The following is a 24,788-nucleotide window of genomic DNA, read 5'->3' as shown; positions in this document are numbered from 1 at the left end:
GGTTCCAATTCTATTACTGTTTCGATTACTAATTCTCCCAGGCCACCCATAAATTACCTTCAAAACATTTAACATTTAAGCTATCTTATAGCAGCACAATTTTATGTAATGTGACATGAGAATAAACTGCTGAGTGACTTTAACTATGCATCTGGAAAGAGAAAAAGATGTATTTATATTGTACACATATGAGGTGCATCCTTGGAAGAAACGCACCTTCTCCATGTTTCCTTCAGGTATACTCCTTTAACTAAAGCCTCTATCCTAAGAAGGTAGTGGGTTATGGCCAGATGATATATATCTCATTGTTAAAACTGTTGTTAATACCCAAGGACACTGCAAATAATTTTCAAAATGTTCATGGCAAATACTAAGCACTAAGTTAAAAATTACAGTCAGTGTGAATATCTTGGTTTTATTTTAATCATAAAACCCATCATTTTTTAAAGTTGTGCCCAAGAATTATAAAACATGCTATCTTCTATACATTTGTATGTGTCTTACTATAGTAGCTATAAATGTTGAGATCCCTCCATCATACTGTATCAGAAATACTTGCTTCTATACACGTAATGTAGTCTGAAAATTCCAAATTATTACAATTAAACCTGACAAGACACATAACTAAACAGAGAGCCATTGACTTCTACATACAATTAAACAACTGTTACCCAGTATTGCTCAGCTGTGGATTATATGGGAACAGAGTAAAGACTTTTTCCAGTGTAATGATCATACGTCAAATCTAGGTCTTACTATAGTTATTCCTCAAGGAGCCCAACATATAAAAGCATACAGAAGCAATGATTCCACTTTTTAATCCACATTAAGATAAAGATCCATTGTCTTGACAATACACAAAATTTTAAATGTGTACATGGAGAAAGAAGGCAAAAATTCAACCACATCATACCTTACTGAAATGAAATGCCTCATTTCCCAGACTTTTTACTGACATTATGTTAAGACCTCATATATTTTTCTTGCTCCATAACTGTTAGAAAATGTAGAATATTAGATACATCCTATGACATCTTTCCTTAAATTATTCAATAGGCTTCTTGATTTTCTCCACAAGGGACTGCTGCAGATACTCCATACTATACAAAGATTACTTGAGTTACCAGAAAAGTCTTCCTCCTTTTACAATCTAGAATTTAAGTTTGGATTATATGATTCAAATTAAGTCACTATTAATCATGGACATAAAAACCTTGTTAATCTATCTGAGATGGATTAACAGCAACATGCATCTTCAACTTGGTTGTAATAGACAGTTAAGAATGTATTCTTAACTCACACTTAGTACACAGATAACAATTTTTAATGTTCAGATGATGCTCTACCATTACTTTCTTTGGAGTCAGGAAAAAAAAGCATAGTCCATAGATACAAGGAACTCCAGATTTCAGACCACCTATCTACTATATACCTGCTGTGAGATTTTGAATAAAACAATTGTTTGTGTGTTTAAGTGTCGTGTCTTAAATGGGGTAAAAAGTCCCATCCTGCAGGTGTGCTACAGTAAGTGTGGTAGCTTCATTCAGGCATTGGAGCTGCTCAGATTTTACCACACCAGAAGCCATTATTAATGCCTATTATTAATATAAAATCACAGAATCATAGAATGGGTTGGCTTGGAAGGGACCTTCAAAGGTCATCTAGTTCAACCCCCCTGCAATAAGCAGGGACATCTTCAACTAGATCAGGCTGCTCAGAGCCCCCTCCAACCTGGCCTTGAATGTTTCCAGGGATGGGGCATCTAACACCTCTCTGGGTAATCTGTTCCAGGTGTTTCACCACCCTCATTGTAAAAAATTTCTTCCTTATATCTAGTTTGAATCTACCCTCCCTTAGTTTAAAACCATTTTCCCTTGTCTATCGCAACAGGCCCTACTAAAAAATCTGTTCCCACCTTTCTTATAAGTCCCCGTTAAGTATTGAAAGGCCACAATAAAGTCTCCCCGTAGCCTTCTCTTCTCCAGGCTGAACAATCCAAGTCTCTCAGGCTCTCCTCATAGGAGAGGTGCTCCATCCTTCTGATCATTTTTGTGGCCCTCCTTTGGGCCCACTCCAACAGGTCCATTTCTTATACTGAGGACTGACTCCAGAGCTGAACATGGTACTCCAGGTGGTGTCTCGTGAGAGCAGAGTAGAGGGGGAGAATCCCCTCCCTTGACCTGCTGTCCACACTTCTCTTGATGCAGGCCAGGGTATGGTTGGCTTTCTGGGCTGCAAGTGCACATTGCCGGCTCATGTCCAGCTTTTCATCCACCAGTACCCTCAAGTCTTCCTCCACAGGGCTGGTCTCAATCCCCTCATCCCCCAGCCTGTATTGACACCAGGGGTTGCCCTGACCCAGGTACAGGACATTGAATTCAGCCTTGTTGAACCTCATGAGGTTCACATGGGCCCACTTCTTGAGCCTGTCCAGGTCCCTCTGAATGGCATCCCTTCCCTCAGATACATCATACTTTGAGGTAAGTCCCTTACAAGCTCATTTACAAAACAAAGTAAAAACAAACAAAAAACAACACATTAGAAAAAAAATAGCTCTGTGTATAATGCTCGTATTACAAGTGAAATCTTGCAATTTTTGAGAAAATAGATCTATGGTATTTCATATCTCCTAGTTGAATGACTGGGAAAGTAACTAGGGAATGTATGATACCACAACTACTGTTTCCATAAATAAGCAAGCTGAAAAAACCCCCCAGCAGTTCCTCCCCTGTAACAAGCAAGTGCTTAAACATAGGTCCAACTTGCTATTCTATCAAAAGAGAAACAAAAGTATAAAATAAGCAGAAAATGAGCATGAGAGAAGCAGAGAGCTTATAAACACTTACTGCTTTCCACAGGAAAAGCTGAAGCAGTGGGAAGGAATGTATAACCCAAAAAATAACCTGAATCAAATGCAGTCCAAGAATTTTTTCTCAGATTTGTTCAAATCCCCTGATATGGACATTTTCTGGACAACTAACGAGGAAGTCAAAACAAGGATGCCCAATTTGCATAGTTTGCTGGGCTTGGGCAGAATTTAACTCCCATTTCTAGAATTTGTTCTGTAAGCCTGAATTCTTTACAATAACCTTGTGTTTGACCTCCTCCTTAGACATGTGATCCATGAAGTGATATGCTTTAGTTCTGAAACTAATGTTATCTCACATAACACCTACTCCTGTCCCAGGCTTGACTGTTTCCCAGGCCTTTTAACAATTTACATTTCACCTCCTGTGAGCCACACAAAATGGACGGTAGGTAAGCTTATAAAACAATTTGTTTTGCCTTGAGTTTTCCAATGCCATTATTCTGTTTAGATAAAGTGCCAAGTGCAGATCACTTGAAGGCACTTTTTTTTATGTGCTTGCTTTTTAAGTTTACTTTGCCTTCTGTATCATACGTTCAGACACGCTGGATCCTCACTTCATCTGGCTACCACAGGTAATATCCAGTTTGAGATAGCAAAAATGGACCTCCGATGGCATACTCTTGTGTTCAGGTACCTCTCATGAGATCCTGATAAACATCCACAGACAGGTAGAAACTCCCACCTGGACACTTTATTTAGGTGAAGTCACCCTTCAAAAACCAATTATTTCAGAAACCACTGTATAGGGCAACCTATTAAAATGGGAAAATCCTGACACTGATGGTAACCTGTTCCTACCTGTGAACCACTTGCCCTTGGACTTTCAGTGTAATGCAGAAATAAGAAAATAGAGAAGGCAAAAGAATACTGCTTTTAAAACACAATCATCACTTTGACACAAAAATTATTAAAACCCACCGTAAGCTATTCATGCATCCTCAAATTCTCCGAGTCACTATGATACTGAACAATTCCAGTAGTGTGGAACACAGGTGAGGGAACAAGCTAGCAAGAGTGAGCAAATGCATATAAATAGATTTTTGCAGTTGCTTGTGGGTATCAAGAGCTCAGAAGTCTCTATTAATACTGACAGGCACAGGGTAGATACACATTGCACTGTCAAAATTTTGCACAATAAAGGGAGTGGGTGAGTTCTGGCTGAGACACTGGAATTTTTCATAAGCTTATATATTTGCTCTGAGATTATAATTACTGTTCATGTGATAGGTTTGTTTACAAACTTGCACTCCAAGAACTCAAATAACCCATAAACTATATTGTGAACTGCTTGCAGTTTAACTTATCTACACCTGTATGAAAGACCTGAGATGACCTCCTTACAACTTGTAATTACAAGTTATGGTATGTTAAGCCTAACGTTTACACAGTAAACCCTTCTCATTGTAAAAGTGCCAAACAGAGATTATTGTCAGTCTGCCTCAGAGCTTCTCCATGCCTTTTCAGCAAGAACAATAGCACAGGGCAAAGTCAGGCAGTGGTTGCCATGCAGTGTTTTCAAAAAACCTATGAAATCTAAAGCCGGGTTCTTTTCTTTGATGCAACATGAGTGGTTACAGATTAAAGATTAATTAAATATTATTTATTCACCTTATTTCAAATAGAAACATTCTGCATGTGTTTGGATTTTTGTATCAGCTCCTGGCCCACAAGACATATTTCCTAACAAAGAAAAGCTAAAACCACCAGTAATCTTTCTTTTAGACTATCTGTGCCCCAGTCACTCCTGATTTTTTTATTTGCAAAAACTGCAATATGTACAAACAGCTTGGAATCAAAACCAGTTATTAGGAAGTTCTCCTGCTCAATTTAGTTCTGAAAGTGAGCCAACTACACTAGTTCTTATGCAACCATCAGAGAAAACATAGCTTAAAGATACTTTCTTGTCTATATATAAACTAGGTTTAAAATCATCCAAAGAAAACTTGTATCACTAACTACTATTGCAAAAACGTGAATAAACAGTAAGTGCCAAGGTTGGCTCCAGGGGGGGGAAAAAAAAAAAAATCTTCTTACTATATTTAGAAAGCAAGTAGGTTTGCTACATACATAACAACCAGAAGGAATTATGAATCTCTGGAATCCCATGTTTACTTTTTTTCTTTCTCTCCATACTTTTTAGAGTAATACTAACTCTTCTTCTGACACTTCCCTTCCTCACAAACAGCACAGGATCCACACTCTGTTCTTACCCCACTGACTTACTGTGTACTGTTAAGTGTTTTCTCGTATTACTCATTCTTATTTGCCTAATCTATCTCTGTACCATTTAACTGCTGTGCATGATCCATATTATAAATGATCTGCTACCACAAATATGACTGTACACAGTATTTCAAGATGCAGTTAGACACGAAATTTTCTCCTAATCAGCCAGAAAAGTTGGGTAATTTCTATGATACTCTGCCACCCACTCAAACTTGGTTGCCAGAGTCCATCATGTTACTCGCTAAAAGTATCAGACAGGGTTGCATCCTCCATTAGTTCCTACCTTATGAGACAACTCCCAAGAGGTAAACTAATGCAAATTGCATTAAACTACATAGAACTAAACTGCAGCTGACAACTATTATTTTTTGGCAGGATAGAACTAGTTTTCATAACTATCACGTGATTTGCACAGATGCTCATTTAAAATAGCATTATAAATAGCATAGTTATAACTAATTTAGATTTAACAACATTCATCTTACTCTGGGGAGTTAATATTTTTGCTGAAAATGCAGCGAATTAATTGACTACTGCTTATTCTGCATTCAAACACTGATTGCAGTTTCTTATTTGAACTACAAGACTTCAGGAAATCACAGAAAACTATCATTGGGCCTTCTCATAAATTCACTGTCTATTCAATGTATCATAATTACCTTCCCTAAGAAAAATACTTTATGGACAGCAACTGGACTTAGCCTGGTACTATTTACACCCTTAATTTATAGATAACTGAGAGGATCTGCCCTAAAATTTGCAGCTGTTAAACGCAGAAACTTCCTTTATTGCTTTATCACTTACAGGCTTGCACTATCACAATACAAATAAAAACATTTATTTGATATTTAAAAAACCGATTTTTCAGAGATTCCTTTTCAGAAAGGAGAAAAATATGACATGGAGTCACCACAGATATGGATACAAGCAGGGAAGGGACACAGAGTATCAACAGGATGCCTGACCTCTAAAAGGCACCTTAGGAAGAAATATCAATTATGACATAGTACAGGTCTGTCACAAAGGAAAAAAACAAAAGCCCAAAACAACTGGCTGCCCTCATCAAACAAACTGCTAGACAAGACAGCATTTAATCACAGAACAGAGGAACAACTCTGAAGGACTCTGAAAAGAAAGGTAATTTCTTTTCACTTGGAATTTATTAAGTCATTAAAACAAGTTACTGTATCACTGGAAGAAGAGAGATCTATGTCATAATTTTTAAACTATTTTCTATCGAGATATACTGTGAGGTTTACTGTGGCATCGTTATTTCTAGGATTTAATTTTGGATGACACACATACTTCTATCTACTTGTCAGTCACAAAATTATTGCACACTTCTATGTGACCCAACATTTCACCTCATGTGTCTGCACACCAGTGTATGTCATCTAAACGAGGCAGGGGAAACCTGAGGTAAAGTAAACATACTAAGAATACACAGTGATATAAAAAAGCAACTAGCACTTATGTCTTCTCCAGAATTTTAATGTTTTCCACCGGAAAAATTAATAGAGCTACAAAACAATTTATTTTTCAGATGGTCTTAAGGCACAGAATGCTCCCGAAGACTGAGACTTAAAACTCTAGAACAAGGCGGCATTGTCTTTAAAATTATTCAGCACTCTGTGTCACAGTGGTCTTGTAAAACAGGTGCGTGCAATTTGTAGACACTGAGGATGATTGAGCTAGTTATTTTTTCTCCTGAACTTCCATTCCTGGTATTCTTGGTACTCAGTAGAAAAGGTAGCAATACAACTAATGTACTTCAAGAGGAATGTCACAGAAAAATATGTTTATTATATTTAAGACAATAAGAGCAGTTACATCATGACATTCACTTTGCAAGAGACATACACTATTTGTACTGAAAAAGGTAACAAATCTGGTAGCACTGAAAGCCAGCTGATCCCTACAGCCTGATACATAAGTTTGCTTTCTTCACAGAGAACAGCGTGTTCCAAGACACCCTAAGTAACGGGTTGGTCAGAAAAAGGCAGATAAATCTCTATAAATCCAGATGATGCATGAAACTTGGATGATTACCAACTTGGGAAAGAAACATTATTCTATGAGTTATGATTCTTCTCACCCCAATTTATTTTTAAGCGAAGCCTAGCAAGTTCTTGTTATAGGTGTACCTGTTACATTATATCTTAGCCAAAATGTTGAAAGATTCTAGTTTGAATATTGTGCACTAAAATTCTGAAAGGCTGAAGAATTGTTTCAAGTGCCATAACTGTTGCCATTCAGATGTAGTTAAAAAGTTTATCAATTAATCACTGTTTTCCCCTTCTGCTTAGAATACTCCCAATATGAAGAATGTGAGTTCACCTCCTCCAAAGAATTGCAAATTCATTTTGAAATCTAAGGGTGACTCGATTTGCATTTTCAACTCAACCATCTGCAACAGCCATCACATTTATAGATAGTTTATTTTTTGAATGAAGTCTTTTACTCCAAATTCAGCTCTTTCAGTCCTGTCAACCCAGCATTTTTTCAAAATTTCCTTTGTGCCTGCACGTGTGTAGCACAACCGCAATATCTGCGAGACATCTACTCAACCTGCAGTAAATATAAAGGCAGGCTTCAAAGTAGGCCGAGAGATGAAGGCTCAATAACATGCAGAAAATATGTCACCTGTTTTTGGGAGTTGTCTTTTGGAGACAATGACTAACAGCAAAATAAGCAGGCATTCTCTGCGTATTCCAAGAAAACGTAAGTCTCATTACTTTCATTTCTGCTATTTCAAAACAGGCAGGAACTAGCACACTTGTACGCTGAGGGGTCAAGGAAGCTTTAAGTCCTTCTAATTAACTTTGATTAACAAGAAAATGCTGAGTCACAGGACACACCAGCAGAAGTGTACAATTTACAGACCCCTTTTTACTGTACTTGCATTTGTCCTGCCACAAGATTTTGTTTGTTCTGAAACTCCAGAGATTTAGCATCATCATAGTTTTCACAAGACCCACAGGTGAACAGTGAACATGGTGAGTAAGTCTTAATCACCTGGTTAAACCTGGAAGAGAAGGGTGTCCTGTTCTGACCTACATCCCTCTGTTTTCTAACACAGCACTGCATAAGATGCAGTCTGTGGGCCTGATCCACTTGTGATCAACGGAGTCACACACACACACCACATTACATACATACTTGGTATCACAGACACTGACTACGTTTTGGCCAAAGGACAGATTTTCACTCCTATACAAGGAAAAGTCTAAACAATGAAGTACTCCAATACGCAAAAGCTATATGGTCAAACTCAATCAAACGATCTTTCATACTTCATTCAATAAATGGAAAAGAAAAAGAAATTGGACGTGGGAAGTCTCTGTTAAAAAAAGTCAGCTTTATTTTCCCCACTCCTTTTAAAGATATAAGCTGCTACATAAATCCTAAGTAACTTCTCCATCCTCCAGTTAATCTTCTAAAGTTGACAATTCCATTTTTAACAGGAGGGAAAAAAAGAAAAAGGCTGTATGTATAACAATTTTATTTTCTTTCCCTCTTTAAATTTAAAAAAAAAATATTAAGTCCTATGGTTTGCCTGTACTATATGATAGGAAGAAAACAGCTAATTCACATAAGCTAGTAGAGGCAGACCTTAATATAAAAACTGTCATAATGCATAGGACATTGCAACTCTAGTAAAGGTTCTCAGATCTTTCTAACACCTGAATTAATCTACAAATATACATAGGGAAATATCACCTATTTGTGATACACTTGACTTAAAAAACCAAGACAAGCTTTCCAGCATTTCCACACAAACAATTCACATATTAGTGAGAACTCTGGCTTTTGCTTTCATTCCAGATATGATTTGAACTAATTAACTGAATACTTTAACTCTTTAAAACCACTTTTTCCATGACAAAAGTTTTGGTCATGTATAGAAAAATAAATTCTGTTCCTAATCTCTATAGCTCTTCCAGGATTTATTTCCTGCATTCATAATCATTATTGTACGAAAGATGACCTGTGGAGCCTCTGTACTGTAAAAGGGCCACCATGACTGAGTCCAACCCTTATTTATGACCTTGTGTTTCACCACACCAGAATGTACATGTGCTCACTGCAATGAATTCCACACATCTAAATAATCCCAATCAAAATCTTTACATAGCACTATTTACTCTGAAAACTGGCTCCAAGCTGGTTGCTAAAGAGGGTTGCACAAATTATGCAAGACAAATAGAAGTTCCAGGAATGATGGTATGCATCTAAACTGTTTTCACTGCCCCCTAGTGCAATTTTGGGGAAGAAAAAAATAATTTTAAGAAAAGTATTTGGGTCAAGATGTATCAAAGAAATAGGAAAATTTTTTAAGTCAAACACTGACTGCATCTCATGCAGACAAACGCAAACTAGTGTATCAGCTAGGTAACTCATCTATAAACTGCAATGCAGACACAACAGCACAGAATGAACAACCTGCTCAAGTCCCTGCAGCGTGCTTCCTCATAGCTAGCCTGTGTGGAGTTCAGTGCTGTCCCAAGCTACCCAGAATGCACAGAGTGTTTATTTTGGCAGTCAGCCACTGCTGTCATTCCATGAGCTCCTACTTGCACCTTGAGAGCACACTTTGCTGCAAAATGCAATACATTTTTATTTACTAAACACGGGTAAATTAATTACACCTGGAAATAAAAATGGAAGTCACAAATCACCTTTCATCTGTATCTTCTGTCTGATCAATAGTGTAAAAGCAAAGGTAAAATGCTGGTAGTTCCACTGATTATGCACACTCAGTTCCATTTACAAAACTGGATGTCTGTAGTCCCATTGAAGTCAACACAAGTATTTACATAAAAAAAGATCCAATCCTCCGTCTTAAAAATGAACCTGAGCTTCATGAGGTAGCTATTTATTAGCTAATTATGCTAAACCCTATTTTAGAAAACAGAAGACTTCTTAACCCTACTGCATAAACGTGCTGTCAGAACTATTTTTTTTAATATTGGTAAGTAAAGCTTACATTATTTATTACTCTTGCACATGATGCTTACAATATGAAAATAACTTTTGCTTTAAAAAGTAATGTTTTACTTGAAAACCAAATGCTACGTCTAACCCACCTGACTTTTTAAAAACTACACTAGGGTCCTCATATAAATAGATGTAAGATCTTAAAGGCTTTTTTTCAGTTTTCTTCTTATCTCTCATTAAGTAGGTATTCTTTGAGACATTTCAAAGTTTTTTCTACAAAAACAACAGATGTAAAACCAGTAATTTTCAAAATTAAAATAAAATATTTTTAGTAGAAGAAAAGAATAAATAGTTTACAAAAAAAGTAACAAGTGCACTCACTGGAATCCAGCTAAGCATTAAACACATCTCAAAAGCCTCAGGACTGGACCATGAAAAGGGATGGTTAATAAAAATTTATATGAATGATTATTTATGATTCTTCAGTTCCTTTGGAGAAATTAATTATTTTGGTTTATGAAAGGAAATCACAAAAATTTTGCAATATATTTCCATAACATTTGGTTATATGAACATTTATCAATCCTCAGTTACAATGATGCGTCAAATAAACATTTACAAATAATAGACAAGGTAGCTATTATTATTATAACAAGGTAACAAGGTAACTACTATTCAAGATCCTAATAATTTGAAAATAATTGTATTAGGTAATAAAATACAAAAAAGATAAGCAAGACTAAAGGAAGGAAGTTCAGTATGATTGTTGTGCAATCTGGATAGTGTTAGCATCAAGTGTGTATAGTCCCTGTATACTTCTAAGTGCCCACCTGCAAATAAGAGATGCCATTGCAGCAGTTGTAAAACTTGCATGTGGTAGTCTCACATTCATAAAAATCAAGCCATCTTTTCAACAAACAGCAGACATTCCAAGAGTCAACAAAATTGCTCTCCAAGGATAGCACTGGAGCAGTCTGCAGTTCCAACAGTTTAACATAAATCATTTGTTAATCGAAAATCCTGTGAAGTCTTGCTTTGGAAAGGAAATGTAACTGCATGTCACTTACACTCTTCCTTCAAATATAGTCCTTCTAAATTATTTAATCTCTCCCACAATAAATATTTCAAATACTTGTTACCATTCACTTTATTTGCCTCTTCATTCAAGCAAGAGTTCTCTATACCTGTATTTCTCATTATTTTGTTTAAAGCATAAACTTTTTCAAAAAGATAACATTCACATGCCAGCTACAAAGAAAACCTGCTATCTTCCGTTTATGTATTCCACAGCGACACCAACAGCGTCGAATACAGTGTTAGTATCACTGTTAACTCCCTTTCCAAATTTAAAAATATTTTATATGTTCTACCACTGATAGAAAAAATATGCTATTTCTGCTTCTTTATAAAAGTACATTGAAAATTTGTTGCAACTGCCAACAAAGTATCGTGTAAGAAGGTAGCCACCAATTTCTTATGACTGTGTTCTAGGTTCTCAAAGAAGAAATTAATTTCAGTCTCTTTCCCTCCAAAGATCCCAATTTCTACTGGAAGTATAGAAAGTAACCTTTAGGATCAGATATTCATATACCATTGCATGAACAGAATTTCCTAACAATTCCAACTACATATTCTTGTTAAATAATACTATATCCAAAGTTTGGTCTTGTGACTGAGATACACATGTAGAATATGTGGTTAGAAAGACTTAGAATTTTTTTTTCTTAAGAGGTGCATCTGAGAACTGTATAGCCTCAAGGTTATCCATGCCTCAAACATAGCTGGCAGACAAAAAACCCAATCATTTCTACCATCTCTCTAAGGACAGCAGAGGAGATATCTGGCTATAAAGAAACCAAGGATCTCAGGAGAGATGAACATGAGGATCCCATGTTTCAAGCATGGGAGCTCTACAGCCACAGTGTATCTGGCCCAGAGATGAACACCACTCTGCACCGCTCTTAGGAGCTCCCTTTCCAAATACAGAAGTGGTACCAGCAGCTCCTAAAGAAGCTTTCTACAGGATTCATCAGGTCAGGCTGACCTGATAAAGGGTCTCTAAAGGAGCTGGCAAAGAGTAAAAACAGGACATAAGAAGATCTCTAAACTTTGTTAAAAAGGACAGTAATAACAATAATTATGTCCTATATCACACTTTATTTAATACCACTAAAGTCACCTTGCTCTAATTTTTAAGTACCTTGAAGTCAAGGTATGATGTCTATTATATATGCCTATTAATTTTTTTCACAAAATATTTCTAGAAAAAAGCTCTAAATGTCTAGCTGTAGAAGAAACATTCTAAAGCTCCTCATATTCAGTCATACTATTAATTAGTTAACACCAATATCATGTCACCAAAAAGGAATGGCATGATACACAGTAGAGAGGTCTTGGCCTTACTATGCTCTGCAGAACTGGTAAACAGAGATCTTGTAAGTACATTAATTTTCTCTGGGGACAACTGGTAATCCCACACTCTGGGGCAGTGGGTTGGAAAGGAGCAAATACCCCATGCCTTTTTATGAAAGACAAACATTCCCTAAGGGAACTACCCTGTTAGCCTCCTCTTATACATTGTCCATATGACGCTCTCAGTTTCTTACGTTAAGTATTCCTTCCCTTCCAGCTTCTGAATGATTCTCTCACATTCTTGATCTAAGCTTCATTATACAAAATTTAGGGTTTGATTTTAACTTTTATGAAGCTTGCAAATCCTTTCTAACTCACTTTTGAGATAATCTTCCTCATTCTTTGCAACAGCAGTAACAACATCAATGATCCTTATCAAGAATTCCATGACTTGTTCCAAGTTTAATATACAGAAAATACATTTTCCTGATTTTTACAGCAAAATTACTGTCAAGACCTAAGAACATATGATGCACATATATTATTATTTTCCTCCTGATTATATAGGAACATAACACAAAAGGAAACTGAAAGCAATGGTAATTGCTACCTATTTTTCATCAACGTATCAATGGCTAGAAGTAGTTCAAAATAATGCCTCCCATCCTCAAACCCACACTCTTCTGTCTCTGCTGTGCACACAAAAATTACTTTGCTCAGCTTCCTTCAATTTTTCTTCTTTAGACAAGCCAAAACATAACTGTGTAAATAAGACTCAGCAGATACCAGGACACACAGTCCTCAGCCTAAATGTTATAACTTCGCAGACGACTAAAATTTCCCATAACATTTATTTATTTTTACAACACCATGATTTTTAGCCTGGTACCATAGCCAAATTCTAATTGGAGCAACTAGTCTACTTAAATTCTCCATGTAAATCAGCAGGAAATGGCTTTCTTCCATTCTGAATAAATGCATATTACTGGTATGTCCTGTTAAACCTCTGCAAAAATTTTAAAGTGTCTCAAAACAATTCTAAAACTTGGAAAATGGCTATGCTATCATTTTGGAAATATGCCCAAATCAGAGTACAGCCTTGGAGAGGCCCAAGGCTGTACTTGTTTCAGGGACATAATTACAACATGATTAGTATCCCTTTGGTACTGCAGGGAGAAATAATTCTCCATTCCAAAGAAGAATCAACTGTAACTAAGCACCAGACAGAAGATAAAGCCTTGCAAATCCAGCTAGCAAATTCTTCCAACCACCACCTCTATACCTGTTGTTTCAAGTGAAGAAAAGTGTCACAAGATGCAAGCACTACATTAAGCTCTCTTTAAAGATCTCAGCACATTTTCTAATGACATGAAGAGAACATTAATAAATATACACTCTCACTAATATCTTTTAATAGGTGTCATCCATTACCTTGAAAAATGCTTACGCACTAGATTTAAAGCTGTCCACCCACCAACCCTGACATGACTGCTTTGGCTAGTCTCCTGTTCCCCTCCAGTCAGATTTTGATTGCACAATACACTCCCAGTGCATTTTGCCAGAGCAAAAAAGTTCAAAATTTACCACATGAAATACTGCCCTCATTAAGAATCTGCCTTTCACAAAACAAGCCATTTTCTCTTTTAAAACATCCCTGCTTGGAAACAAAAACATTTTCTTCAAGTTTTCCAGAAAGGCATACTTTTGGGGATAGAAACCAAACCTGAAAATCTTCAGACTACAGGAGACACTCTGCTTCCTCCCTCCCCCTCTCAGCTTATAACCGTGTGAAAAACTGGCACTGACAACTAACCAGGTTTTTTACACCATTAGGAGAAAAGGCACTACAAAAGAGCACTGATCACAATTGAAATGGACAACTCTTCTTGTTTTCCTCACTCCCAAAATCAATCCAAGTCTTTCACATAAAAAGGAAAACTTTTAACAAGAGGAAAATACCAGAGGGAATTGCTACCAAGTGTACCTGTTGTCCTTAAATGCCTCTATTGACAGTCTCTCCTAAGAAAGCAAAAACAACTGAAAAGCAATGGTGGAAAAACAATGTTCCTATAATAAAAACCACATCTAAAGTCAGGCTAGAGAGACAGTGGCAAGCCACCAGGGCAAAACCTGTATTTGGATGCATTTTATCTGTTACACAAAAGTTCACAAGACTTCTGATTACAGAACTGCAGCTCACAGAATCATCAAGGTTGGAAAAGACCTTGAAGATCACCCAGTCCAACCATTAACCTAACATTGACTGTTCCCAACTACACCATATCCCCAAGCGCTGTGCCAACCCGACTCTTAAACACCTCCAGGGATGGGGACTCCACCATTGCCCTGGGCAGCCCATTCCAACGACTGACTACCCGTTCTGGAAAGAAATACTTCCTAATATCCAGTCTAAACCTTCCCTGACACAACTTAAGGCCATTAGCTCTTGTCCTATCGCTTATTACTTAGTTAAAGAGACTCATCCCCAGCTCTCTGCAACCTCCTTTCAGGTAGTTGTAGAGGGCGATGAGGTCTCCCCTCAGCCTCCTCTTCTCCAAACTAAACAACCCCAGTTCCCTCAGCCGCTCCTCGTACGACCTGTGCTCCAGACCCTTCACCAGCTTCGTTGCCCTTCTCTGGACACGCTCGAGTCATTCAATGTCCTTTTTGTAGTGAGGGGCCCAAAACTGAACACAGGAATCGAGGTGCGGCCTCAACTCATATAACTACTAAAGAAAAATCTGTTTCCTTCAGAGTCAAAAGTGTAGATGATGCTTATGTTTTAAAGAAGTTACTTCAGCAGCAAAATATGGTAACAAAAGGCAGAGTCTCACAATATATCTGGAAACAAAACAAAAGAATTATTCAGCGAAGGTTTCCATTTCTCCTCTCCCAGTTCTGCCCTCATGCATACCAACCACAGCCTGATATACAAGCAAGAAAAAGGAATCGCAGAGCTCTCATAACAGCAACACCTGCCTTCCTTGGGGCTCACAGGATCATACTGTGATCACCAATCGATCAACAGGAAATCAGGACAGCACAGCTGCTTCCTGATTCCCTTCACGGGAAAGAAAATAACTGAGTTCACAAGCAGCAGTAAGGGGAGACTCTAGACCCCAAAGGTCTCTGGCATCCATACTGACACGAAATCTTCCCAGTTATAAATTAACTGTTTAGACTGAAAACCCACAAGTCTCGTATTTCTGCTGCTCTGCTTATTCTCAACCAAATCTATTCTAGACTGTTTTGTAACTATTGTCTTAAGTTCAGACAAACTTATATCACACCAGTCTGAAAGTTACCTTTCTGTCTGAAAGCTTTCATTCCGGTCTTTTAACTCTGGTTTCCAGTAACTCTACTTTATCCAGCCAGTTGTAGCATTATTCAAACACATATAAATAAAAAACTAATATCACAATCTTGCTAAAAATTAAAACAGTCACGCAGCAAACAAAGCTATTACTGAGAAAGGCAGGTTGAAGTAAAATCAGCTTTTTCTGCACATTAGTTTCCCTTTGGCATTCTAAAAGTTTACAGAACTAAAGGAAGAGTTTCGCTAAATAATATGCCCACTGCCCTCTGGAGAGAGATAATGAAAATAGATTATATTCAGCGCTTGGAATCCATAAATCTGACAGGCATAAAACCAATTACATAAAAATTTAAAAAAAAATCCGTATCTCATTGGCACAACAGACATCAAGTAACAAACCACTTGTTTTTTCCAAAATTACTTATTGATGTAATAGATTGCATTTGAGAGATTTCAATGCACAAAGTCCTACTAAGGTGCAGTCATCTTTGATGGAGGACAACAGAAAATAGGTACACACCACACTATAGCACAAAGGGATTAAAAAGGAAGATATTTTCTATTATGTTGCTGATATCCCCCTCTTCTCTTCATAAACTACCTCTACTAAAAGCCTCACCCTGTTCTGTGGCACATGCGTATTGCCTCCAAAAATATACACCATTTTACCACTTAAGAGATGTTATCCATCTTCCTGCAATTTCTCAATTATTAAATAATGCTGTTCTCCCACACTGCTAGGCCACATAAATGAGTGCTCAGAATTTAGTTACTTTCTCCTACAGGACCTCATTTATTCCATAAATATGAATCAATGAAGGAGTCTGCTTACAACTTGGCACTAATCTATAGTTTGAACATGATGACATTTAGGAATCCATATAGCACTCAATACTCACTACTGAGACAAAAGACATGGTTATACCATAAACTGGAACCATAGTATGTATAGGACTCTTGATTCAAGCGAACCTAATAAAATTACTCAACAAAAATTACTCAACAAAAGAGATGTCAGAGGATGCCAGCCTTCCACTGATGATTCAATAAAGCAGATGTTGAATATTTAGTGTATTTCCATTATAGCTTACTTGACCAATGTGGTAAAACTTTGACACAACCGAACAATTTTGTTAATTCAGTATAAGCAGGCAAGACATTTGCCAACACACTTAACTGAAAGGCATATATATATTTTACTTCAGAATGGAACTATAACAGGCTAAATATACCATGCTTTTTGCTAATCACAGAGAGTGACATCTCTAACAGACCATGGAACCAGGGGAAAAGTTTTCCCAAATCTTAATTCAGTCTTACAACATAATTATGGTCAAATCACAAGCTACTTTTATCGATTCTCATTTGCAAAAGAAAACCCAAGTAATTTCTGGCATGAGTTACAAGAAAAAATTAGGTATATAAGATGAACCACCATTATTTAGCTAATCTGATAAGTGTGGGTTTTAATCAAAATTCTCTATGATTTTCCAACACATGCAAAATTTTCTTAATTATTTGGAAGAACAACCTGGAGATACCCGGTTTAGAGATCATCTTAATTTCTTAAGACTCTGATGAGAAGGCATCCCACAGAAATATTAACTACTTTTTTTTTTTTTTTAGCCTAAGACAACCACTGCCTATAGTTCTGGTGTTTTCAAATCTCTCATTGTTTAAGAAAATAAGTAAGAACATAACATAGAAACAAAGCAACGAACAATAAAATCTGTGTAGAAAAGATCAGGATGAATAGCTACAAGAGATTTCTGATGCAAAGTTTTGTGCAATACTTCAATGAAATATTAGCAGACATGAGGCTTAACCTTGGGTTTAGTTGCCAGGATATAACATGATTTCAAGTTTACACTGTTTTATTTTAGCATCGTATACACTGAAATCCTTTGAGCATCTTGGAGAACTTTTACTCTCCCAAAGATTAAAGATACATGGCAGGACTTGATTTCTAAGTCTGGCTGTTTCTCTCTGTGTGTCTTCTATTATTCAGTGCTATAAGGCAGTTAGAAACTTCAGAAGTGCTGACAAAAGAGCAAAAGATCATTTTTTTTCTGGGAAGAGAAATGGAAACAGCTGGGGAGAGCTGTGATTTAGAAGGGCATTCTGATGAGACCCCATACAAAGAACAAAACACCTGTGCAGAACAAGCACACATTTTTTGAGATTTACCACTTCCTAATACATACATGCACAAAGTTAGCAGCTATAGGTACTTTCAGAAGTGTTTGTGTAATATACTGTGGGGTTTTTTTTAAAATGACAACCATCTGGGTTCACCACAATCTGTGAACACACTGACACTCAGGAAGATACTGAAATAGGTTGAAAAGTATTTAGAGACAAAACTGAACACCACCAAACATTTCCTTCAGCATCAATAAATATAAGTACTTTTCAAGACAGGACCTCTTATTCTGATTATCTGTTGAAGAGATTCATGTTTGATAAAATTTCTTGATAAAGCACTGTAAGATTTTACTGTGAGTTGAAAATGTATGAACAAGCAGACCTAAGATGGGAGAACAGGTGAAAATTAGCAGAAAAGAAGTAGTGACTTCAGTATGACATGATTCACAGCAACTGAAATCTGCTGAGTCTATGACACCCTCAGGAATATGGACTCACTCCACAGTGCCATAATAGATAAAAGTTAAAGGGAATTCCTGATACAGATCAATAGTAAGTCCTAAGTTAACTTAAGGCTTACAACATTCTTAAGGAAAGTCTGAGATGTATCCCACAGTGGTTTTCTAGGACAGAACAAGTCATGTGTGGGGTACAGATGAGATGACAGGAGATATGGCACTAAAGTGTACAGTTCGATAATTAAAGAAATCCACAGGCAACAGTAAATCAAGCAGATCAGACAAAGTAACAGCAAACACCAAGGCATCAGAATTTTCCATCACTTAATCCCTGAGGAAAAACAAAACCAAAAGCAAAACCAAAAACTGTGATCATACAAGGTTAGGCTCACTCTAAAGATCAGTTATGTCGCTGCTTAAGAAGCTCCTCTTGCTCATTTTGAGTAGTCTGAACTTACGTTTTAAAGTTCACAAGATACAAAGGAAGGGATTTTATTGGAAAAGAATAAACAAACTGAACATCTAGTCAAAACTGAAGAGGAACTGACAAGAAACCCTTGAGACACCTGGGAATTTATTTCATACGATTAGGTTTATATTTGTGCAACAGGACATACAGGTTTTTTCTGCTACCAAATGCTTCAAAACAGTGTAAGTAAGGCTGTTTTTACAGGACTTCCATCACTGTTGATACAAAACAATATGTAAACCATCACACAAAATCCACTGCCACAAAATATTAAATCCATGAAGTTTTGGAGAACAAACATCAAACCATTACACTTTTAACCAAATAGAGAGACATTTGTCAACTGACTATCTGTGATACCCAAGTTAGGCTGTTAGGGGTTTTCTTGCTCTTAACATAGAAAAGACAATCTATATTCACCTTAACAAACCAGTCTACTCTAACAAACCCATCTGGTACTTATTTAGATTTAGAAACAAACCAAACCAAACAGAAAGAAAAAAAAAAAGCCCTCAGTTACCATAGGTCATTTTCTCAGAACAGTTTTGGCACAATTGTTCTCCCTAGATTCAACCCCATTTTTACCTCCTCTTTCTTGTAAAAAATTCTACGCATGCATTGGGAAACAAACCATAAAAAAATATTTATATATTCATTTATATAGTTCTTTCATAATGTGAAACCAAAAGAGTAAACAGTATATACTAACTGATGATGACTCTCACATCTGTGCATTTTTTTTAAATCCTGGTAATTCTAAATGAAAACAATTAATTGTACTTGTTGAGTAATTATTAGAAAAAACACAAAAACCCTGCATTTCAAACAAGTCATGCTTCACCTGCAAATTCAATCATAAATGAAAGAGCACACATACAAATTAAGTGTCTACTCGAAGTATTAAAACATTGAAGAGGAACAAAATACTTACATTATCTTCCTCCTCTGTATCATCATTGTCATTATCGTCATCACTATCCTTGAACCCAGGTGGAAGTGGTGGCCCAATGAATTCATCATCTTCATCATCATCAGTATCCTCAGCTGGACCTTGAGCAGAAGTCTGGGATTGCATGGAAGGACCAGTTAACTCTTCATCTGAGCTATCTTCACTTTCACTAGAGGCTGTCTCTCTGCATGGAAAAATTTTAAAATTAGCATGTCAAGAACACTGGCACTTCCACAGGAATTTTCAGATAAAAGATGTTGAGCACTGTTGTAAGTTTGTAAACACTGAAATTAGCAGTAAATCATAAACTAATTTTGTTAACAGAGTGTAAGTCCACCATCATCTTGAGAGCATCAACAAAGCTTTAAAGGAATACCATAATGACAGTTCAAAAAAATGGACAAAATAAAACAAAGAAGAAGTTAGATGGATTGTAAAAATAACAGTACCACATCACTAGTATAGATTTCAATACTACTTAGGAGCCAACAGAATATAACGTTACAGTGCATTTTCAAGATTCTTCTTCCAGTTGCAGCTTGTGCAGATGCTCTACGCCTCCGCTGGCTGGGTGGAACTCAAAACAGTAATCTCCCAGGCTCACAACCAGAATGAGAACACAAAGCATGGCACTTGCTTTATAATGTTGGTAAAGGCTAACAGGGAATTTGGGACTTTGAACAACTACTTGATACTGTCACAAACTTAGATTCTAGAAGTTACACTAAATTATCACTTTTCTGGTGTCCAAATCAGTTCTGTGAACACATTATTTTTGGCACTGGAAAATTTCTGAGAAGTAGAGCTATTTAGTACATGTTCATTCCGTTTATTCAAAATAAACGTGCCCCCTCTGCTGGTAGTTATCAAGTAGGTGGTATTCTAACTGGCAGAAGGTCTAAAAGTGACACACAGAAAACTTTTGACTAGATACAGTGTATCGTTACAGTGAAATCTTGCAGTGGAAATCAGATGTTCTTTTCAGATTCAGAGAGACAAGCTCAAATGGAAAGACTTGGTTTGGGAGCTTATATTTTAAGAGCACGTATGTGAGTTTTTAAGTGAGCAGACTGCAAAACAGTTTAACAAAAGATAAAAACAGACTACAGAGGTATTGAGGGGTTTTTTTTCAGATATCATTTAAAACTATAATAAATACACACAAGTTTATAATAAAGGATTAAGAGAATATGTTCTGAACTATGTAATTGTGACAGAGAATACAGCCCCACTCCACCCCCCAAACCAGCTGCACACCAAGCAGGTAGTAGGTTACACAGCAAATAGTTGTGTTGGATAAGCAACTGAAATTCTATTTCAGGAAGAAATCAAAACAAACTAAAACAAACAAATTAGATCCTCAGATGTTACAGTGATGAGAACAGTTTGCATGCCTGAAAGCTCATCTAAGTTTTCCAACTATATTCACTAGCCTAATAAAAGATATTACCTCCACATACAAACTTTGTTTTGCATAGTGAGAGACATTAAAGACCTAGATCAGAATACAATTATCTAATAAATCTAATACAAATAAAAAAAGCTTCTCTTACTCTACAACAATGGGGCAATCAATATCCTTTTACCAAAAGGAAGCTTCCAGCATGTGAGGAACAGGTTGGGACCTTCAAAATTCTTCAAGTTAGGTATCCCCAACACTAACTTTACAACACCGTGCAAAAGAGTTGCATTTTAAGAGTCGATACGCATTCCCAGACTAGCAAACCACATATCTTCTCTCCAAAAGCCAAAATATTTAATTAGTTTTGGAACGGAACTAAGTATACACATTAGCTGCCACTGAGAGGAATGTATAGAACACAATGAATCAATGAAGCCTTTCCAATCCTGGAGTCCCAGATTTTCAGCTCTTTATACAGACACCCGAGAACAATACCTAGCTTCCTTGGCAATCATCTATCATTACTGTTCCCTCATTTGCTAGGAAGGATAAATCGATCAAACCAAACATTTCAGTATTTTGAGGGACAGTGTAATCACTCTGCATGTGAAATGGCCAAAATTGCAGTGCTATTTTTCACCACACTACAAGCTTGGCTTGGCTACAGCCAAGTACTCCACCTACAACTACTGGTCTCCTCTGTCTGACTGGAAGGAAGTCAAACCTAAGAACATCCCGATGCAGCCAGACCGAAAGACCATCTACCCTTCCGACAGTGACCAGGAGTGGTGCTGACAAAGGACAAACCAAGTGGCTTTTCCTTCAACTTTCAGCCTCACACTCTTATTCTAGCAGAGGCTGTAAAGAAAGAAACAGCAGTTTGCCAGCCCCTTTCCCAGGATTCAAAGAAGTGTGAGGAACTGGTTCTTGCTTCCCCTCATTACCTCCTCTGTAAGTGAAACAAGCTGTAAGAGGAAAAAAGCAAGCTGCATCAGAGCACGGATGGCGCACAGACAGGGGAAATAAGCAAAAACATTCTGAGAGTTGTGCAAGTATGTGGGCATATTCCCCCCCTCACATCATTCACTCTATTTTCTCAGTTTTCTTCTTTTTATATACTAGCAGATGCTTTCATTTCACAAAGCATAATTGCTATGTATTTATACTTATGTACGAATATGTAAGTACCATAACTATTGTGAACATTTCTCTACAGCAAAGTAGCTCAAAAGCAAGAAGAATCAGGAGCTGTTCTTCACAACTTTTTGGTGTGACCAATCCCATTTTAACAATTGAAAAATTAGTATGAGGGTTATTATGATAACTGAAAGTACTTGAAATTTTTTAAAAAGTAATATTCAGGAAAGTGTTGCTATTTTCAGAGAATAGAACAAGCTATATATATTACATCAGTTTATAATAACTAAAATCTACATTATAAAAAGAACTACCAGGAATCCTGTATTTCAGACTTAAATTGTCAGTTGTAGGATTGTTCTTCTGAATTAAGGCTGAGACACAATGGCATGTCTCCTTCGGTAGCTTCCTGTTTTTAGCACTAAGTACTAAGCTACATATCATATTTTACAAGGAAATACAAGACTTCCAGGAGAGTTTTTCATGTCATGATCTCCCTTCTCAATGCTTGGTAAAAAAAGCCCAAACAAACAAAGCCCACAAAAACAACAGAGAACTAGTATCAGCAGAACTCCGGTGAATTACCAGAGCCCACTCAGAATACTGAAAGATATTTGTTATCTTCCATTATAAAAAGTGCCTGGACTTCTATTCTGTCAAGTCCACTAGCAAAACGAGATCATCGGGGAAAGGCTCTGTATCACCTCACTGCTTTCCACCTTACCATTTGTTTTAATCAATTCTTTATATTGAAGTCACCCATATACAGTACACAATCACGTTACATTTAAATTCTTGCAATCCTTCATTATCTCACCAGTTATGTATCTAAGATCATTAAAAGCAAATGGGAGCACTGAATATTTTTCCCTCGTGCACAAGACATAACACAGGATCTATAGGGTAGTATATGAGTTTTCCATAGAGCAAGAGGCAAAAATTAAGTTTAACAGAAATCTGTTCATAATCTGAAACACTACAAGTTTGTCTATAATAACCTACCACATACAGACACTATCAGCCCATAAGATATCTACCTATATATAGGTCTACTAGTCTTGTATAAGTTAAATTTGCATAGATATAGAAACCTAAAAGTTTACAGTGCACTGATCTCCACAATCCCTGCCATGCAACGGAGTTGTGTGGCCCCCATTCCCTTCAGCTACTTTTGAGAGTACATTTCAGACTGAGTCAAAACAAAATACTTTCTCAACCCCACCACTATGCTATACAATGTGCATTCAGAGGCTATCTCCACCTACTTTGCTTTCTTTTTCAGCAGACATGAACAAGTATATTTATCGACAAGTGGGAACAACAGCTGCTCATTAAGTCAGCACATGTAGTCATTATATTTGCCCTCATGTTTTCAAAAAATCCACAGATAACAACACTGTTGTTATTTAAGAAGTATGCTGAACAGCATTAGGGAGGAGATTGATATTATGTATATTTAACAGTTAATTTTTCAATATTTGCAAATATTGACACATCTTTAAGAAAGTATAGATAAAAAAAATTTTTAAAAAAATCACTATTTCCACTGAAATACTTCAGATAACATAGACATGTTCACATAAGTTAAAAGACACTCATTCTCTCAAAAAAAAAAAAAAAAAAACCAACAAAAACCCTCTTTGGATAAGAAAGCTGTTACATGAGATCTCCCACCATATCTAAGTACCTTTGGCTTAATGTGGACCCAGCTCCTGTTGCTCTGGCTGCTGAAGCTGATGAATCAGTGCATGGACTTCTAAACTCTTTTTCAGCTTGGTCTTCCTTCTCTCTTTCACGAGCCTCTGAATACAGAGAGCGCAAAAATGACAAAATAATCAAGACTTTTAGGAGATAATAAAATTAGAATGCTGAGGACAGTAAAACAGTTTCCTTCATTTTCAGATCTATAAGAAATATTTGAAAAGATAACAACGAATAAAGAATTTCACCTGAAAATAATTACTTTTCCATATAAATTAAATTTCCATTGCTACTTCAATGATCACTCAAAAACAAAATGTCACAAGGAAAATGCAAACATCTTCCAGTTAATAGTTTGTACACACTATCAAACAGAAGTTGATTATACAAGGATGCTGATATTTCAGTATTTTCAACATTATATTAAAACAGTATGATTACTTCAGAGTTCTTGAAGTCTTCATAGCATAGGGAACTAAATCAGTATGTAAGTATACACAGGTGTAAACAAGTGAACTCTGAATATGACTTATGGAAAATAAATACAGACCTGTTAGTATTAAGAGTTATTCCCACTTCACTTACTGAAAAACAATCCCCGTGGAACAGTGCAACAACAAAGTAAGCAGAACCTTCGATTTCAAAGTATAAATAAGAATGGTGGGATTATGACAGGGTAACAGATACAGCTACTATATTTCTAGAAGTGCTCAAATAACTTCAATTAAGCAGAAAAAAGTTGCTTTTTCTCTGTACAAGTGTATTGAGTTTGTGTGGTGCAGTTTTGCAGACAGGGATGGGCCACAGGGGTGGCTCCTGTGAGAAA

At 36.7% G+C, this 24,788-nt stretch overlaps 1 protein-coding gene across 2 annotated transcripts in view; it reads right to left on the bottom strand.

Annotated features, from left to right (window-relative positions):
- Window positions 1-24,788, bottom strand: part of WDR70 (WD repeat domain 70) — a 140,421-nt gene that overhangs the window by 113,606 nt on the left and 2,027 nt on the right. For both annotated transcript variants that reach the window (XR_012627034.1, XM_074855777.1), the window contains exons 4-5: window positions 23,949-24,063; window positions 19,705-19,906 (exon numbers count right to left, since the gene is read on the bottom strand). Coding sequence is in view for 1 of the 2 variants with exons in the window: in XM_074855777.1 (XP_074711878.1) it covers window positions 19,705-19,906; window positions 23,949-24,063 (317 nt within the window). In the remaining variant the exon portion in view is untranslated. The remainder of the gene's footprint in view (window positions 1-19,704; window positions 19,907-23,948; window positions 24,064-24,788) is intronic.

The sequence above is a fragment of the Strix uralensis genome, chromosome Z, assembly GCF_047716275.1.
Source record: "Strix uralensis isolate ZFMK-TIS-50842 chromosome Z, bStrUra1, whole genome shotgun sequence".
Classification (NCBI taxonomy): Eukaryota; Metazoa; Chordata; class Aves; order Strigiformes; family Strigidae; genus Strix; species Strix uralensis.
The sequence above is the reverse complement of the archived record's forward strand: the minus strand, read 5'-3'. Positions and strand labels throughout refer to the sequence as shown.